This window comes from Lepidochelys kempii, chromosome 3 (assembly GCF_965140265.1).
Source record: "Lepidochelys kempii isolate rLepKem1 chromosome 3, rLepKem1.hap2, whole genome shotgun sequence".
Taxonomy (NCBI): Eukaryota; Metazoa; Chordata; order Testudines; family Cheloniidae; genus Lepidochelys; species Lepidochelys kempii.
This window is the reverse complement of record NC_133258.1, coordinates 47,106,899-47,126,937: the sequence shown is the minus strand read 5'-3', so window position 1 is coordinate 47,126,937 and position 20,039 is coordinate 47,106,899. Positions and strand designations below refer to the sequence as shown.

The 20,039-nt window shown below is 40.8% G+C and overlaps 1 protein-coding gene across 1 annotated transcript in view; it reads left to right on the top strand.

The window, feature by feature from the left end:
• The window catches only part of COL21A1 (collagen type XXI alpha 1 chain), a 194,489-nt gene that overhangs the window by 108,662 nt on the left and 65,788 nt on the right, over nucleotides 1–20,039 (top strand). The window contains exons 13-17 of the mRNA XM_073336269.1: nucleotides 1,610–1,663; nucleotides 2,990–3,043; nucleotides 3,635–3,688; nucleotides 3,769–3,822; nucleotides 8,122–8,175. Of these exons, the coding sequence (XP_073192370.1) occupies nucleotides 1,610–1,663; nucleotides 2,990–3,043; nucleotides 3,635–3,688; nucleotides 3,769–3,822; nucleotides 8,122–8,175 (270 nt within the window). The remainder of the gene's footprint in view (nucleotides 1–1,609; nucleotides 1,664–2,989; nucleotides 3,044–3,634; nucleotides 3,689–3,768; nucleotides 3,823–8,121; nucleotides 8,176–20,039) is intronic.

The window sequence follows — 20,039 nt, the reverse complement described above, 5'->3', positions numbered from 1 at the left end:
TCAATCTTTATTGAACACATCTGATACTCCTCAGATCCACCATCTGGGAGAAGATACTCCTTGCCAATCACATACAGTGGGATCCACACTGTTACATACTTGAAGAAAGAACAGTTACTTATCCTACAATAAGTGTGGTCCTTCAAGATGTTAAAGTCAGTGTAAAACTCATGACCCTCCTTACACCCTCGCACGGGAACTTGAGGAGCATTCACAACCCTAATGGACACTGCTAGCAAAAAGAATCCAGTCGCAGATGCATGAAGTGCATTCTCACCTACGGAGCCGCAATGACTACAACTTGAAGAACCACAGGTACAGTATAGTAAGTAGGTGTATTATCCTACATGGTTCAGAATGGGTTTAACACCTCTCAGGGGGTGTCGAACATTTCTCCAGTTCAGGCCTATCGTTCATACCTTCTTGTCTTATACCTGAAATATTACATAAAATCACTAAGTGGGCAGCATAATTTAGTCTAAATTTTCTCCTCTGTTGTCTGAAACTAATGTAAATGTGTTAAATTTAAAGTTAGTGAATTTAAGTAGAGACAAGCCATGATAACGGGCCATGAAAGTAAGTGTTCAAATGCTCTGTTGGCTGATTAAAATAAAATCCGTCTACTGAAATATCTTTCTCTAGCTTTTTAAGGTCAGGTGACAGCGGGATACAATTTAGCCTCTGTTAGAATAGTTCAAGTGAGCTTGAAAATAATAATCAAATAAATATCTCCAGTATCAATAGCAAAAGCACTGAGAATCCTGACATCTGGCAGTTGCAATGACAATAGGAAGGCCAAACTCATAAACAAAGCTAAGCTCATGACGCTTTCCTACAGAAATGTGGACAACTTAATTTTTTTATGGCCAATTGCTTTTATCACATTTTTTTCTGTAAAAAGGGAGCTGCTTATTTGAACTGCCTATATGTTTGTTTGTTTTTAAAATGTCTCTAATACTGTACATGCTCACAAATGCTCACCCTTTTCACTAGGGGGTGGGGTTTTAATGAGATCAGCAGGGAAATGAGCAGCCAGGATCTTTGATAGTGTCAGGTGGGGTCTATGTGTATGAAAGCATGCCTCCTACACGGCACTTGCTCCCCATGGCATAGCAATGGACAGAACTGAGGGCAGGACTCTGACCATTCCTAGGGGCTAAGATTGGCTAATGTGTGTTTGTGAGATGCTGATGAGCAACGTACAAAGGGTGATGGCAGTATACAATTGTTGTAAACATATGTCTGTTGGTTATATGCACATACATGTGTTCATATGTACAATACATAACTTTAGTTTTCTAATTACATAAAGAAATGTAAACTGCTAACTATCTGAGGCAGTATAGGCATTGTGGGCCTTGAGGAGAGAACTAATGTAGCATTAAAAATAATTATCAAATTCATGTAAAATTGGCATCACTAACATCATGTTGTTCAGACTGGGTCTTCTCCAAAGCCTCGGGAAGTCGGTGGGAATTGTTCCATTTACTTCAGTGGGTTTGGATCAGGCCATTTCGTTTTAAGTCTCTTCCTGGTTTGTTAATCACTTGGGTTATGAAAATATTATTTTATGTTATATGTACATATTTTAATATATTTGTTGTTTTAGGGTGAGCATGGATTTCCTGGTTTTCCTGGATTACATGGGATGCCAGCATCAAAGGTTGAAATCGAAAGCTTCTTGTAAAATATCCATCCATTTTGGATTATTCCAAAACTTCTTTTCATAGCTTTTAAAAGTGATTTTAGTTACCTCTATGTGTAATATTTATCTATAAACACAGATAAGAGGCGAGACTAATACTGATAATGTTTTATTTCTGTTGGCTTTGGATCATGTTGTGTATGAATTGCTTTGAATTTTGATTTTAATAAAACTAAGAGCCCTCTTCTCTGCAAATAGTATTCAAATGATAGAATCATTGATTATACTCAGGTTCCTCAGGTCATTCAGTTTGACCCCCAGCATTTTGAAGAACTTCCTTGCACTAATTCCTTGAAAGTCTTATTTAACATGTTCTACAATGAAGTTGTCTCAATTACATCCCTTGCTAGTGTGTTCAACTGCCCAATTGATCTTACTCCTTAAAGCGCCTCCTAATGTCTATTTTAAACTTTTCAGGACAGATTTCAAAAGAATGCAGCACACACAGCTGTTCAAAGATTTTCAACTTTTCAAAGATTTTTCAAAGATTTTAAACTTCCATTTAAGATCTCAAGGAATTGACCAGATTTCCAAAAGTGCTCAGTACCCAGCAGCTCCCATTGGAAACACAGGCATTAAACCTATGAATTGTTGAACATCTCCCCAGAGATACTAAGCATGTGGTACTTCATAGGCCATCTGTACCTTGCAGAAGATGCTCACTGTCATGCAGAATTGTGTCCTTTGTTGGCAAGAGTTTGCCACTCTGAAATCACATTTAATTTATCATCCTGAACTCTTTAGCAGATTGTTTTTCAGATCTGAGCTATGCATTTCTTAGTTTTGTCAGAAAATATCACTTTGGTAAAACAAAATGTTTTGCTGAATCTATTACAGATTTGACTAGACTTTTGTCAAAATACAGCAAAGCATGGGCCACTCTGCCTCCTCACCTTCCCCTGCTAGCTCTGGGGAACTGAGACGCACATTGCCTCTCTAGCTCCCAGAGCTAGTGGTTAGCAGGGAGGAAGAGTGGAACTGTTGAATTGACAAGATATTTTCTTGAGGGCAGCTGGGAAGCCAAAAAAAGTTCCGTTTCTGTTCTCCTGAAACAGAATTTTTCTTAATCCTTTTCTGTGAAAATGTTTGTTTTTGGTGTTTCATCCCACTGTGAGAGAGCTTTTCCTTAAAAATGCAAACAAAATTAATGGAAAGGGATTCCCTCTTTTCAGCCAGTCTATTTGTTAAGCAAACAGTGAATTGGAATACATCATGTTTGTAGCTGTATATAATTAGCTCAAATTCTAAAAGCAAAATAATGTCTTTATGCTTATTTTGTTGTAGGGTGAAAGGGGCCCTAAGGGAGATCAAGGACCACCAGGAATTTACGGAAAAAAGGCAAGTGTGAATTGAATATCATAAAAAGAAGTGCCAGCATTTTTCTGATTTGTTCACATTGTAAAATGTTTATTTACATAGATTGAATCCGACAGTGCATTCTCAGGTATACCTCTGTTGAAGTCAATGTTTGGAACAATATCTCTGCTCCAATATGAGCTCTTCATTCAGATACCTCCTGAAAACTCCTTTTTCCAGCTAATCAATTCTAGTCTGCCAATATAACACAGTCACCACACACATACATACACGTGTAAAACAAGCAAAAACATTCTAAATTACAGTCTTATTTTTTTCAGATCTTTGTCTGTCTAAAATCTCAGCCATTTGAAGCAGGGTTGTTGCTTGATTTCTGTGTTTCCCATTTTACACTTCAATAATAATGGCCTTTTGCCTGCGTAAAGACTACAGCATAGGGTCCATAGTCTTTTATATGTAGAAAATTCCATTGCAAATTTTCATAGAAATGAAAGCAAACAAGTGTGTGAATTTCAGATTAGTTGTGCTGAAATCATGTAACTGAGTTTGAGGATACTATTTAAATATCATTTTCCTTGGTTTTTTTTTTTTTTGTTTCTTATATTTTTCCAGGGTGCTAAAGGGGAAAAAGGTGATCCAGGTTTTCCAGGAATGCCAGGACGATCTGTAAGTTCTATAAGGACAATTTTGCCTTTAAATTTACTTTGTTAATATTACTAATAGTGTCATGTTACCTGTTGCCACAGGGGGAACCTGGGAGAAATGGGAAGGATGGATTACCTGGAAGCCCTGGCTTTAAGGTATTTACATATTCATTCAATAAATTGTATTTTATTTTTGAAGTGTCAGTAACTTGCCAAAGCCTTACATAACATTGCTATAGGTCTAGTTATTTCTAGGATGTGTTTTGAGGGTGGTAACTGGAAATAAAAATTGTGTCTAGTACTGGTAGACATTAGTCAAAGCCATTGGGGTTTCAGTGGGCTTTGGATCAGGGCCCAATTGCTGAAGAGCTATTTTGGGAATGTATTATTAGTGATTATCAAAGACTGCTTAGGATTAATCTTGTTCTTTCCATTTCCATATGTATTCCTCTAACTCTGTGAATAATTTAAAACATCAGATATGCATATATATATATATTCTTCACAGAATTCTTTCCTATACAGGCAAATGATAAAGAGTTGATTATTATGATAGCTATTGAAAGGGGGAAAATGGCCCAAAACACTGCGTACACATGTGCGGGCACAATCTAGCTCTAAACCTGAAATATGCCTCATGTTTGACTAATTTAACACCAAGAATCCACCTCCATCAGTTGGTAGTGCATGGGAATTAGCAGGTTTCATGGGAAACAGAGAGAACTACTTCAGCTCATTTTATTATGTTGAGCTCCCAATTCTTCACAATCTTAGCTAAATGTATATCTGCCTCCTAATAGTAGATGGTGCAAGGAATAAAGCCTGATCTTCATACTGGGGGCTGTGGGTCATGAGCCTATTAGATTATTGGTTTTCCCATTACTCTGAGATGAAATAAGGAAGACACTAGGCATTTCAATTTTTAATGCAATATGCAAGTTGGTTTTCAGTGTCTGATACAATAATGAAGTTTGTTTGTGTCAAATAAACTACTTCATAGTTCAGTTCCATAAAATAATCCTTTCAGTATTGACAAGTTCATTGAATTTAAGTGATCATCTACAACAGTACTGGTGGTCATACTATGTTTAGAATATATTTGGCAAGGAGAATACATGTACGGTGGTGGCCTTGAAAATTTGAAACTTGCCTTTAATAATTAAATATTTGCAGTAAGATACTTCAAACAGTGCAAATATTGAGGTTATTTCCTTTAGATGTTATAGGGAGGAAGTACAACGGAATAATGAAGATACTCAGCTTATCTACTTAATCTTAGGTCAAATTGGCAAGTTTTGGGGGCCATAACTGTAATAAGCTTATTTGATGTAGTCTTTATTTTCTGATTTCTCTGCACCTTTCAAAAATGGGTAGAACAAACTGGGTAAAGTTAGAAAAGATTCTGATGATAGTGTATTAAGAAATTACTTCATGCTTCAGCAACTGATAGTGTTTTGGATTTCTCTAGTATTTAAACATTTCATGTTTTTATTCACCATTCAATTTAGTTTTCAGCATTTTTGCATTCACCTGACTTTGGTCTGAAAATCCCATTGATGCATGCAAGTCATAATTATTCACACATCTGAGAAATCACCCAACTTTGACTTGTATAAGTGCATCAAGGGATTTGGATTTGGCATCCAAATTGAGTGCATACAAGAGTATGGAATTCCATTTGAAAATATATACTGTATATTGTAGTATGAAAAGGAGCTGTTTCCCTGCTTCTGAGACTACTTGGATGATAAAATCAATTAGGCAGCATCCCAGAACTCTCATTTTATCAGAACCAAATGAAACTCAATCTCATAACTTTCTCTCATCCCTGGTATAGGATAAGATGGGTTTGGTTCCAGTTAAACACTTAGTTTGACGCAGAGTTTTCCACAAAATTTCTTACAAATGTATATGTGCTTATGGCCTTTTCAAGAAATGTATGTCTTTGAAAAACATGAATTTTGAGAGTATATAATCTGCCTTCACTCTTACAGTAAACCATATGATTAAAAAAAATGTAAATGTACACATTCAAACTAAAATACATTTATCTTTTTTTCCTTTAATTAACTATTCTAGTATAAGTGCATGATAGGCCCAAAGTTACTACTTTTTTTCATCTCCTTTTGTAGAATATTCTTGAAATAGTTGTGTGTGGAAAGTCTCATTTACTTCCGTCACTCACCAAGTTAATTTATTATGGAGTGTGAGAGAGAGTTTGTGCCATAATTGCTTCAGAATGTAATAGTTAACAGAAGTCTTTTATTACTGCTTCATTCAAACATTTTATCAGCTTCCTTTTGCCATCTGCAGTATTTCATTCTGGCTCCGTTGTAATCAAAATCAGAGGATTAAAAAAAGTCTGTCTTTGTTGGAGCTTTTCTGTTCTCTTACAAAATTTCATAAACATATTTGTTCTGGGAAAGAATGTGATAGAAATTGTTGCTGCATACCCAGGTTTTGTAAATTAAATGGACAGCAACTTATAGCTTAACTTCTAGACATATTTTATTTGTGTACACTCATTTCTGGAACTTTTTGGGTTTTTTTCTATTTCTTTGAGTTTTTAGTAAGGAATAACATGCATGTTTTGAATCAGAACATAATTATTTGGTCATTGCTTGGTAGTGCAATAGTTCAGAAGTGCCTTGAAATAATTTTCAGAGGACTACTCTTAGTAACAATGGCAGCTGGAATCATGCCTGCAATTAACACTAGAAAGGGGCAGAGCCGGCGCTGCAGCATAGACATGCAGTCCAGCACGGAGCGTAACCCATCTCCCCAAGCGGCAGCCCGGCGCTGTCTACACCAGAGCCTAAGTCGGCAGGGGGGGTGAATTTCACACCCCAGACCATGCAGCTGGAGCCAGCTAATTCACCAGCATAGACCTGACGTAAGACCAGTCCCTTTTCGCTGTCTGGGGTGCAGCTGAACCCTGGGTGCATGAAGACAAGCAGCCGGAGAGGGGCTCTCACCCAGCTGGGGCCGTGTGCGGGCTCTGGCGTGCGTGGGATGATTTCGGTGCCAGGGTCCTCATGTCCCATGGCTGGGCTCCCCGCTCTGACCCTAAACGTGGCTTATTCTCATGCTGTCTCACCCCAGACCCTGCGGGGTCAGGCAAGTGGCAGCCTGGGCCAAGTGCCAGGTGGGGAATGGCGGCTGGGCCCTGCGTCAGGACACTTGGGGGATGGCGGGTGCCCGTCCGGCGAGCAAGGCCTGCGAGCAGCGCTGGTGCTGGCAGGTTCAAGGAGCCGACCCACGCAGGAACAGCCCAGGGCACAGGGTGACCAGGAGGCACCACGCAGCAGTCGGGGGACACTGACCATGGCACTGGACACACAGGGCCCTAGTCAGCCCCACGACTGCCCAGCTGAGCCAGCCTGGCCAGGGTCCAGAGAGATCTGCAGCAGAGCTGGCAAGATGGGAGCGGGTGGGAAGCAGGCAGGACTCACCCCCTTCTTGAGCATGGCGAAGGTGGCAGCGCAGTGGGTACAGCTCCCTAGAGGAGACAGAGCGAGGCTGGGGCTGAACTGCCTGCAGCAGGGGGGACATGAGAACTCAGCCTGGCACCAGTCCCTGCGCCCCAGGGGCCGGGGCGATGCCCTGGCCCAAGGCACCCCTGCCTGGCACATGAGGCCAGGCAGCCTCAGCTCAGAGACCAGCTTCTCTGCTGTCTGCACAGCCTCCCCTAGGGCTGCCTGGTGCTCCTGGGAATGCTCCAGCTCTGGAAGCAGCAGCCGCCCACGCCCTGAGCTCCCACAGCCATGTGCCCGTCGCTGCTGCCTGGGAGAGTGGGGACCCAGCTCGGAGCCCCAGGTCCAGCCCAGCAGGAGCCCTGGCTCAGGGGATCTCCCAGGGGCTCCAGCCTGGCTGTGGAGGCCAGAGCTCCAGCTGGCAGGGCCCGGCAGGGGGCACCAAGCATCCCCCTGGCAGCCTGGGCTGTGGGCTCCCATTACCCATGGGGGAGCCCCCCACTGCCCACAGCATGGCTCAGGGCCGGACCAACCTGGCACCCAGACAGCACACCCCAGCCAGTGCCCGTCCCCAGCTCCCTTGGGGCAGCGACAGCCCAGCCACCCCCAGCCCAGCACCTGACAGACACAGGCAGGGGAGGGGCTGCCTCGCCAGGCTGGCGTCCGGCAGCCCCTCTTGCCAGGCTGGTGCTCAGCTGCGCCCCCCCGTGCCCTGCCGGCGTTCACCAGCCCACCGCCCCGCGCCACCCCTACCGAAGCTATTGCTCGGTTAGCGCTTGTGCAGCTGCTCGGTCAGCCACAGCACCTTGCTGCGGATCACCTTGTTCTTGCTCACAACGCTGCTGTCCGGAGGCCGAACAGGTGTCTCGTTATTTTCCATCTAAAAATGTTTTCCCGTTTGAATTCACTATTCTTTTTGCACAGAAAGATTATTTATTGGTCTTGGCTGAGTTTCCTATTCAACGCTCTTTTCATTTTAAAGGGAGAAGTTGGGCAGCCTGGTTCTACAGGACCAGAAGGACGTCTGGGAGACCCTGTAAGTGTTTGAACTGCTGAAATATTGAGCATGATTTATTAGTGAATGATTTAGTTAATATGTTAGCTGTTCCAAGTTTGAAGAGTTTGCTGTATTCTGAAAAGGAGTAGGAAGATCTGTCTTTTTATAGACAGTAGAGTCTTCATTCATATATATGAAATTTGATTTGAAGACTGCAGTCTCTCTGTCTCTCTCCATATATAGTGTGTGTATATATATATATATATACACACACACACACGTATAGATATAATTTTGAAGACTGCAGTAATTTGAATACAAAACCATACCTTCTTTTCTGTCAGAACAAAGGCATAGTGAGACATAATTGATGTTCTAGTTAACATTTTTGTTTAAACGGTATAATTACATATATTACTTTAAAATAAACGTACATTCATGTGGTAGAGAGAAAGTTTATAGTTAAACCTAGCTGTTTTTGAATTATTTTCAAATAAACATTAGACACATTTAAAAAAAAACAACACAGTTCAAGTCTTAAATTTGTAGTGAGTCCTAACTCAAAAATTCTTTCTTCAATTTCTTAAATAAATAAATAATTCTCAGAGTAGAACAGAAGACTTTTTACAGTCTGTTCACTGGAACGTCTATTAATGCCATTGTAGTCACAAGAAATCTTCCTTTGTATTCCATCATTTGTAGTTAACATTGACTTTTGGTCACTATCCTAATCCATACTTCTGACAAAGTAAAGGTGCTGCAGCTTGTTAACTGGTCCAAGCTGATCATAGGCTGCTCAAGGTAGAGCATAAAAGGAAGGGGAAAGCGGGAGAGGTGAGGAAGGATGTGTTTTCTCCCCTGAATCAAGTGGAGAAAGCCTTCTGGGAGTTGCTGCCCAGTATTTTTCAGTTGACTTACTTTTTTTTATGATTGTTGAGTGGAAATTTAATAAATCCAGTGAAAGGACCTTAAAACGACATAGGCGTGAAGCTTATTTCCATTCCCTGACTGGTGAAAGTGTCCACCAGTTCACAGTACCCTATAGCATAAGTCACCTCTCAGGATGCTAGCTGTAGCACCACAAAAGTTTCTAAACTTGTAAACTGGTGTGTTTTTAATTGTTACCTGGAATACAATCTATCTGTAAAGCAGTGTTCTCAAACGCTGTCCATTTACCACACATGGTCTGCGGAGCATTTACTAGTAGTTTGCAGAGAGCTGGCTTTTTCTGTTTTCCATGCTTTCAGCTGCCTCTACAGATATCTTGGCTCATCATTGCAAAGCACAGCCTGGTGGCCTGGAAAACAGCTGGAAACGAGGAGCCAGCCTAGCTGTCTCTACGGACAGCTGCTACGTGAAGCGCAGGAGAGGAAACAGGAGCCACCCTCAGGGACATGGAGCTGCCAGCCACCAGCAGATGGGGAATGTCCAGCGGAATAGGAGAGATGGGAATGAGGCAGCTGATTAACGTGTCCCCAAAAGTTCAGGGCATTGACACTTCAGTACTGTCATGTGCTTTAAAGATTTATTTGGGTACAATCATGCTTTGTGCATGCAGCTTACAGAAATGGGTGGTGTATAAGACCCCAGAGGGAGCACAATTCCTCAGAGAGTCACAATCCCTCCTGGACTCTTCAGTTGTACTGGTGGAGGGATAATTTGCCAACACTCATTTAAAAGATGTCACATAGTCCCTCATCCCCACTCAACCAGTGAGTGCCACAGGTAAACACATGTGGGTGAGGAGGGCAGAGCTATGGTTCTGTCTGCTAGTCTGCTCGTTCTCCACTTATAGGTTCCAGCCAGCTGCAGTTATAACTGACCCCTATGAAGCCACTCTAAGGTGGGTGTGGGATAGGATCCTTATTCCTTCCTATTCTTTCTGTTCCACCTTGTCATTGCTAGATAGAGTCTAGCCCTTTGCTTTTTGACAAGTACAATCTCACCATTCCCTTCTGCACTCGGAAATTACTGCAGCGCACAGCTACAAGTTAAACGGTTTCCAGGGGGTCCAGTTGTTACAGCTACACGTCTTGGTTGCAGAGAGAGGCTGAGCTGACAGCCAACTATCTCCAGTGTCTGAGAGGTGTGGTTATATTCTATATACCACACACACTGGAGTATTATTTCTTTTATTAATCACTGAATTTTTGAGTAGGAAAAAGTAGTTTGTAAAATTAAGTATGTATTTCCAAGTGATATGTTTGTTTTTGCATAATAATACTAATAGGGCCTTAAGGTAGCCAGATATGCTGCATCCTTGGTCCTGCCCATTTTATGAAATAAAGTAGCCTCCAGAATGTATAGATTTATCAAGGCAGGCTCCTTTCTCGGAAGTAGGTGGAAGGCGGTGTGGGTGAAAGCGATCATGAAATGATAGAGGATTTAAGGAATGGTAGGAGGAATGGTAGCAGGGTAGTAGGGAAAACAGGTGAATAAAGACAATGGACTTCAGGAAGGCAGTTTAACAAACATTAGAATGGGTAGGTAAAATCCCATGGCAAGCAAGTCTAAGGAAAAAAAAGAGTTTAGGAGAGTTGGCAGTTTTTAGAGACACTCTATTCAGGGCAAAGACGGATGGTAAGAGATCAGGAAATCTTTAGTAACCTGAAACTCAACAACAGAGTCATCCACAAAGTGGAAACTATGTCAGATTATGAAGGATGAATATAAAAGAAACAACACAAGCATGTAGGGACAAAATACAGGGTAACAAGAAAACATTTTATAAATACATTAGAAGCAAGAGGAAGATCTAGGCTAGGATAGGCCCATTACTCAGTGAGGAGGGAAAGACGATAACAAAACCACAGCAATGGTGATAGTGTTAAATGCCTTTTTTCTTTCAAAGCGGCAAAGAGTCTTGTGGCACCTTATAGACTAATAGATGTATTGGAGCAGAAGCTTTCGTGGGTGCATCCGACGAAGTGGGTATTCATCCACGAAAGCTTATGCTCCAATACGTCTGTTAGTCTATAAGGTGCCACAGGACTCTTTGCTGCTTTTACAGAACTTTCCCAGAATAATTCCTAGAGCATAATGAACCCACACATGAAAACTCTTAAGTAGGGTAGTTTTGAGGCTCATGGGTGATGCTGTCAGGATATTTTTAGCACTGTTTTAGGCCTGGCATATGTAGTGCTGTCACCAGCACCATGTCTAAGCAGTGGCAGTAGCTGTAATAGATCCTACAAGTTGCCTATTTCTTATAAACATATACACAGCTGAAAACATTCAAGAACTGGTAGACAGTGTGCTTAATATTTAGGTCACAACACAGCGTCTCAGATATGGATTTTTCCTCGTGTATGATGGTAGCAATATAACAAAGCACTCAAATTCTGGTTAATCCCACTGGTTGACCTGTTGTCTTGTTTGCTTGCCAGTGAATATCAACTGATAACTGTGCTAGGTATGACAAGTTTGTGCCCAGTTTTAATCATTCTAAAGAGTTTGTGAGTGTCTTACTGGAATCTTGCTAAGTAAAAAACCTTTTGCTTGAAAAGGTCACTCAGTATATACAAACAATAGGGAATTATATATACTGCAGGAATGAATGTATTCATCATCAGAAAGTAGAAGCCGTTGACTGCATCAGGTATAATGATTCCAGTCTGTAGGAACTGCCAAATATACCATTCAAGAAGGAAACTCACTTTCATTTCTTGAAAGCAATATTCCTCTAATCCACTTGCTAGAGAAAAAGCAGCCAGAAAGTGGAAAAACCGTGATCTCGGGGGGGTTGGTAATTATGTGATGGTGCCTTATACAGAGAATATTTTGGAATTTCCACCTCCCACCTTCCAAGTAGAATGATTCCCCCATACCTTGTTCCCACTTTCAGATATCCCCATCTCTGCTATGCCTCTCAAGTTTCCTCAGTGCTCTTACTCTCTCAGGACCCTTCTGTGTAGGGAACTTGTATTCTTCCGTAGCCTGTACTGCAAGTGATGGAGTCTCAGAGCATGGAGCCTTTTTTTCCTACAGTGGAACACCTCCTTGAGCCACTGCGCTGCCTTGAAATGTAGTGCCAAGCTAGCCACAAAGCTTGCTTATGTCTAATGTTGTCCTAAAGCTAAGCTCTACCTTAGATAGCAAATAAGAAAAACCTGCTTGCTTATATGCCCATTAATACAAAAAACGTTAGCAGTCCACATCATAGGTATGATAGTGGCCTTCACAAAATCCCTTGCTTTCAGGACATTTTCCAAAGGGACACTAAGCACAAAGGAAAGTTTACAGACAATTTTTAATTGTTGAAAAAATAGACTTTGATATTTCCAATGATCAACCTTCTCCTTATCCAGAAGTCATGTTACTGTACGTCACTGTTCTAAACAGGGCTGAGTGAATACTCAATATAAAAATAAATTCTGCAGATATTAGTTCATATTTAGATAAATTACTTTGACTGCAGTTGCAACCCCTTTGTGCTTCTTTCCAGTGAACAAATTTGCTGACAGAAATGCTTGTTGACTAATAAGTGAATATTGAATAATATTCATGAGAAGCACATTTTAAAATTCATAATGAAGATTTTTTGCAATATATACCTGATCTTAACAGCTATATTAATCTATTCTGGAAAACCAAAACAGCTCAAATGTTGTATCTTGAATAGTCGAAATAAACACTAGAATCGATTGGTCTTCAGCTGTCGTTAAGACTGCGCCTATCACAACACGTCTGCCATTCTTCTCACACTCTTGCCTTTCTTCTCCACGTTCGTCCGAAACGTTTCTCAATGTCATCTTCCCATCTTCTTGGAGGCCGACCGGGTGGTCTTTTCTGTTCTCGCAGGTACCACTCAGCAATGATTGTGGTCCACCTATTGTCCGTGAGCCATGCTGTGTGGCCCACCCATCGCATCTTATTATGTCTGCTTTCCACGACAATATCTTTCACACTGCTGTGTTCTCTGATCATTTCATTTGGGATGCGATCCAGAAGGGAAATTCCCAACATAGCTCATTCCATTGCTCTTTCAGCTACCGACAGCCGCTGTTCTTCTCTCTTCGTCAGTGCCCACGTTTCACTGCCATACAGCATGGCTGGCAGCACTGTTGAATTGAAGATATTTGTACGTGTGGTCTTGTCGATTTTTCCTTTGAGGACATCCTTAATGGAATTAAACGCACGCCATCCTGCCCGAAGCCCTTGCAAGAGTTCTCCGTTCAGGTCTTGGCGCATATTAACTTCTTGGCCTAAATATATGTACTGTTCCACTTCTTCAGTTTCTTCTCCTGTTACCGTTATTCGGGCTTTTCGTAAGACATCTGATCACATGTATTTCATTTTGCAGCGGTTCATTTTCAGGCTGACCTGACTGATTTTCTTGTCGAGTCTTCGTAGCATGCTCTGCAGTTGGTTGGTGCTTTTGGCAATTAGTACGATGTCGTCTGCGAATCTGAGATGGGATAATCATTCTCCATTTATGTTGACACCACTCCTCCAGTTGACCTTGTTCATAACCATTTTGAGGCAGATGGTGAATAGTTTTGGTGAAATCGTATCTCCTTGCTTTATGCCTTTCTCGATTTAGGATGCGGAAGGGAGTTTCGAGGAAAGTAATGTCTGTTGTACATCCAGTATTTGCTTCCTTCAACAAACTGATGTGTTAATGCCCTGCTCTGTGAGTGCCTTTAATATTGCGTTAAACTCGACGCTATCGAAGGCTTTTTCATAGTTGACGAAAGCAATGTACAGGGGAGTTTGTATTCCCTCGCTCTGTCTAGGAGCTGGCTAAGGGTAAATATATGGTCGATCATGCTGAAATTTCTTCAAAACCCTGCCTGCTCTCTTGGCTGTTGTTCATCCAGACTCTGTGAGAGTCGGTTCGTTATCACCTGTGTGAAGAGCTTGTAGATGTGAGAGAGCAGGCATATAGGGTGTTAGTTCTTAAGATTTTCTCGATCGCCCTTCTTGTGCAGCAGGATGGTATTCGACTCCTTCCAGCTTGATGGTATTTTTCCTTCTTCAAGATATCTACTAAATCTTAAAGCGAGGGCCTTCCAAAGTTTTTCACCTCCTGCAGAAATAATTTCTGACATTATTGTGACTTTGCCTGGAGCTTTTCCCTTCTTCATCTGGTGTAGTGCACTTCGGACTTCGCTGACGATTACTGGGGGGACATGTTTTTCTGACTCTTGGAGCTTTGGGAAAGGGACGTTGATTCTTGATTTGAACGGTTCTGTATTGAAGTCCTTGCAGACCTCCTCCGTCCCTGCTCTGTTGATTACTGTCTCTCCATCCTTGTTCTTCAATGCTGTTACGCTCAGTCTATGCTGCATCAATTCCTGCTTGCATGTCCTGAGGCTCTTGAGTGATTCAGCTGTTTTGAGGAGCTTTTCTTTCTGGAAGTTCTCAAAGTTGTCTTTCAGTTTTCGCTATATAAGCTGGCACAGAATGGAGTACTCCAGGTTGTTATCCGAGCTCCTTTTCATGTTTCTCTGCCTCTCCAACAAGCTTTTTGTTTCATCAGCTTTTCAATTCCAGCTGCTTTTATGCAATGTCTCAGCTTGTCAGCAAAGACACTATAGTTCTCATCACACTTTTCCGTCTGGCTCGAGTCAAACCCAGAAATCGCTTTCTACAGCTTTGCTTCATTGAATGTCTTTGGCCGCTGTTTTCTGTTTGCCATCTGTAACGCCTTCTTTTCCACCGCTTCATCAAAAATCAGCTTCGTTCTAAGCAGGTGATGGTCACTGCCGGTGTTGAAAGGCTGCACCACAGAGACGTCTTGAACGATGTGCCTTTTTACTGACTAAAATATAGTCTCTTTCATTCTTGCTCTTCGTGTTTGGCATGATCCACGTCCACCTTCTTGTGGTCTTCTTTTTGTACCAGGTATTTGCCACATACAGTTCTTTAGTTTCTGCCATCGCTACCAGCCTTTCTCCTCTTTCATTCCTTTCGCCACTGCCGTATCTCCCTATGAACTTTTCACCAGCTTTCCCTCGCCTGACCTTGGCATTGAAATCTCCCATTGTGACAGTGTAAGTGGACTTTTGTGCAAGGGCTCTTTTGAGCTCTCAGTAGAATTCTTCCACTTTGTCCTCATTTGCACTTGTGGGAATGTAGGTTTGGATGACCTTGAGTGTAGCTTTTGACTCCATCTGAAGATGCAGCACACCAATACGTGATGATATTAGGTGGCATGATATGACTTTCGAAGACCAATCCTTACTGACGATAAATCCGTCTCCTCCAACATTTCTAGCGCCATCTTTCCGAGCCTCACAGCGCTTCCATCCTTCCAGTTGACTTCCAACTTCTCCTTTCGTTGGGTTTCTCAGACACCAAGGATATCTCTTCTTATCCTTTTTCTTCTCTTCCATGAGATGGTTTAACGTTTCCTCCCTCGCCAGCGACCTACAATTGTAAGTACACACAGCGAGGGTTGTCCTTTTCCATGTTGGCCTAGCACCTGACATTTTTAGCAACCTCTCGTTGCTCAATTTCTGCTCCACCACCGTAGAATGGTTCGATGATGCGCAGGGAACTAAGACCCACTTACTTGTGTTGTTTTAGCAATTAACTTCAAGCCATTCCACTGGCTAGGCGGACAGGCATGCATATCTCCTCCAGCTTAGCTAGCCTTCAACCTCTAAGGAGAAGGAAAAGCGCTGTTTCCTCTGAGTGAGCAATACCCCTCCCTGGATTGGATAGTCTAACACCTTTGTAGCATGGTTAGACCTACCAGGGCATACGCTCCGCTACCATAGCTGTCAGGTGGCCTGGGTCACCGCTGCGCCACGATGAGGCGTTGAGGTAGGATTTTGCAGTGCCGGCTGAGGTGGGATCCCGAGGCCACTAGGAATTAATCAACAAAATTATTTGTGAATAACTTCTAATACTAAATAAACTTGAGAAACTTGCATACCATTTTTGGATAATTCACAATCAGAAAAAGAAGCAACATTTACTGAATACATTAGTTGTTATGGATTATTGAATTCAGCTGTAATGCTGAATGTAAATGTGAATAAAGGAGTCAGATAATGGAAACTGAAACTTTTGAGTGCATAAAGCTGCTCTAGAGTTGTTATGGTGACAGTTTCTCCTGAATAAACTAACACTAGCATAAAAAGGATCATCTGCTCTACTGATATAATTTCATTGAAAAGCATTTGTCCAACTCTAGTATCTCATGTCTACCTCTATCCAGTATTAATTCTGAAATACTTACTAGTTACTCAGAAAATGTCGTGACAATGCAATTAGAATGAAACCTGACAAAGCTAAAAGAAGCATATCAATACAATGCTCTTTCTGACAAAGATCTTATCTAGAAAGTAAATGGTTTGGGTTATTCTGCTAAACTGGTAGAAGTGTTGTTTGAGTTATAACATTGACTTAATTCTAGTTGTGGCTGGATGTGGGACAGAAAGGGGTAACTTGAAATTGTTGGACACCAAATAATTTTATTTTAAAATTATTAAAAGTATTTAGTTTACTGAAACAAGAAATGGGTAGGCCAGCTCCTCCTAATTGTTTCTCTTACAGCCACCTTATGCGTATGTCTCCCACTCTTTAGTCTCTTACATACTTTAGAAAACACCATGATTAAAGCCAAGCAAAATCATCACAATTAACAACCATGGCTGTTTCATTATTAAAGAAAGGAAAAAAGGGAACATTATACAAAACAACACAAATAACCAACCACAAAAGAAAAAATGTTTTTTTTTCTGTTACAATCTTGTCTATATGTCTCTCTTTCTGTGGAGAGCTTTTAATGTAGATTACACCAGGGGTCGGCAACCTTTGGCATGCAGTCCATCATGGTAATCCGCTGGCGGGCCGTGAGACATTTTGTTTATGTTGACCATCCACAGGCATGGCCCCCCGCACCTCCCTGCGGCCACCGTTTGTCGTTCCTGGCCAATGGGAGCTGCGGGACATGGCGGCCAGCATGTCCCGCAGCTCCCATTGGCTGAGAATGGCGAACCGCGGCCACTGCAGGGGGGCCGTGTCTGCAGATGGTCAACATAAAATGTCTCACGGCCTGCCAGCGGATTACCCTGGTGGACCGTGTGCCAAAGGTTACCAACCCCAGGATTACACTCTTGAGAGTGACAATTTCTTGGGTGGGTGCTTTTAACTTGGGAAAGTAAGACCAAAATATATTGTTTCCTAAAATTATTGTAAATCTATTCTTTAGTATATCCTTAGGTAACTAAGAATGTTTATAGATGGGCAAAATAATTTTGTTTCAGGGAAGGGGAACCTGTTGGTTATTAATAAATAACCAGCCAGTTTATAACTATATATGATGAAGCTGAAAAAATATTTAAATCAGTTACTGAGACGAAGCCATTTAAGGAGCTGTCATGAGACAGGCCAGTTAACCAATATTAAGAATCTTACATCCAACATCTCCAATGCTTCTGTATTTGCCAATATTTAGCCACTGTCTCCTCTCCAGGAATACGTGATCTAACCATCTGTGATTAACACGAGAAACTGTTGATATTCTAAGTTACAACAGCAGTTTCATATCTCTATAAAACCATTACAAGAGTTTAAATCTAATCCCTTGGCAGTATAACCTTCTCTCACCAATCCACTGTGATTCTATGTTGAAGTCTTGGGAAGACTTGGGGTCAGTTTCTTCTTGAGTGTCCTTTATTGTTCTTAGCTGTCTGTGGCAGCTTGCTTAAGGAGATAGACAGGATGAGTTGTGGAGTGTTTACTGTCTAAGCTGGGTATCAGAGGATCTGTGCATGAGGGGTGCTCACTTCTCAATTTTATACTCTTCTTCTTCCTATTGCCATGAAATTACAATTGTTTATATTCAAAGCTGGTAGCTGTCACCCTTTCATTGTTTCCATGTCTTCATGGGTACTGTCTTCGTCTTATGAATGTGTAGTTTATTAACATTAGGGTTATAATTCTTTCTTCACAGTTATATTTCCTTTGTTTTTGTGGCAGGAGAACATCTTTAAGTTTAGAGTTTTAACTCTTTCTTTTATTCAGTCAGTTTTCTGAGATATACCTTTTATTCCATCAGGGTTTAATAGGAGTTGAAATTCTGTTTCCGATGAGTCCAAACACACTCCTGTTCTCTTTAAAACAGTTAGCTCTCAAAGTAGTCTTTTTAAATTAAATTATCTAAGAGAGTCTTTAAGCTCAAATGGTCATAAAAAAATGTATCCTCTTTTCTTTTTCCCAGTCTTTGAGAGGTTTGAGTAATTAATTAATTCCCTATTAATATAAATATTCTCTATTTATATGGCTTTTTACATTAGTAATTAGTTTAACATCAGATGATCTTGCTAAATGATACATCAAACATCTTACTATTGATAGAACAATGATATCAGGCTGTTATGTGAAGTTTGTATTCACATACAAAATATTTCCAAATGTACATCTCAAAAGAAGCTTATGTCATCCTAAGAATTTGAGAAACACAAAGGTTTTTACCTTCATTGGAAACATGAGTTGGAAGTAACCAATATCTTTTGTAACCTTTTTCCAGCATAAATGTTCTCCAAATTTGAAGAGTGAATACTTTTAATACTTTTACAAAAGAAATCAATTTCAAAAAGAATATTTTCCCAATTCTTAGTGTGGGTTTAAACTCAGGTTTTTCTTTGAAAAGAAAAGTGGGGGGGGGGGGGGAGGGAGGGAGAAGGGGAGGAGAGAGAGAGAGAGAGTGTATAGCTTTACTTTACCTCTATATTTATTGATCTGATAACAAAACCCTGCATTCCTTTTCCTAAATCATGATTGTTTTACATGGTTGGTGTTTCTTGACCTCAGAGTTACAATTGTTTGTTATTTAGAATAAAGTACACATTTCAATAATGAATACATTTTTTAACCATAGCATAAAAGAAAATAGTATAAGGTTAAGCAAGGTAAAGTTTAAAATGCAGATAGGTCTGAGTCCATATAAAACTTATAGGGGTCATAAACATGGTGTATGGCCAAGGAGGTGATCATCTTGGGGTTTGCTTGCCCTTGCGAGACAGAACAGAAACCTGAAATTTCTTTTATCAGCCCGAACATTTTATGACCAACTAACTGAATATGTAGAAGTATTATTGTATTTTTAAGCCTCCTGGCTATAACACACTTGTATGTTCAGATATTAACATATCTTAATATACAGTAAAGCTGCAAACAAGTTTGCAGCAACCAAAAAAAGTTATAATAATTTTATTAATATAATAGTTGCTTCTCTTGAGGTCATTTACATGGATTTTCAAATTTTCTCCCTCAATAAATGGTTTAAACCTTTCAATCCTCTTGGCATCATGTGAAGACAGATTGAAGACCGAGGCTTTAGTACCAGTGTCACTGGATATTTCCAGGAAACATACAGAGCAGCCACTGGGACTAGAGCAGGCTCCAGTGAAAAGCTCTGATAAAAGTCCGGATTTGAACTATCAGAGAGAGACCCTGGGAAGTGCTCAGTGAAGAAACTGAGCAGAGAAGGATAAGAGTTCAAGCTTGAGTAAGGTAGTGTGATAGACTATTAAGCCCTTGTCCTGCACCATAGAAGTCAATGAAGTTTAGGTGAGTTGGGTCAAATTTGTCCATCATTTACACTGATGGAGTGTTGTAAGACTGGACAGAATACGTGTCCTCCTCCATAGTCTTTAAATGTCTTATACAATTTCTGGTCACTTTCATTTGAATTTTCGTTTTGTTATCTTATAGTTGGTTATTTTAAACAATTTTTCAAATAGTTTCATTTCAGTCTGCTTGTAATCTTCAGTCTGTCTGACAAATAATGTAGTTCATTCCATAATCTGTTTTTATCAGATTTTCTTCAGAAGGATCCTGTAGGACAGGGGTGGGCAAACTTTTTGGCTCATACTTCCTGAGATTAAATGTTTAAAAGCTCTTCAACAAACAATGTAAAGCACATCGTTTATTAGAATATGCAGTAC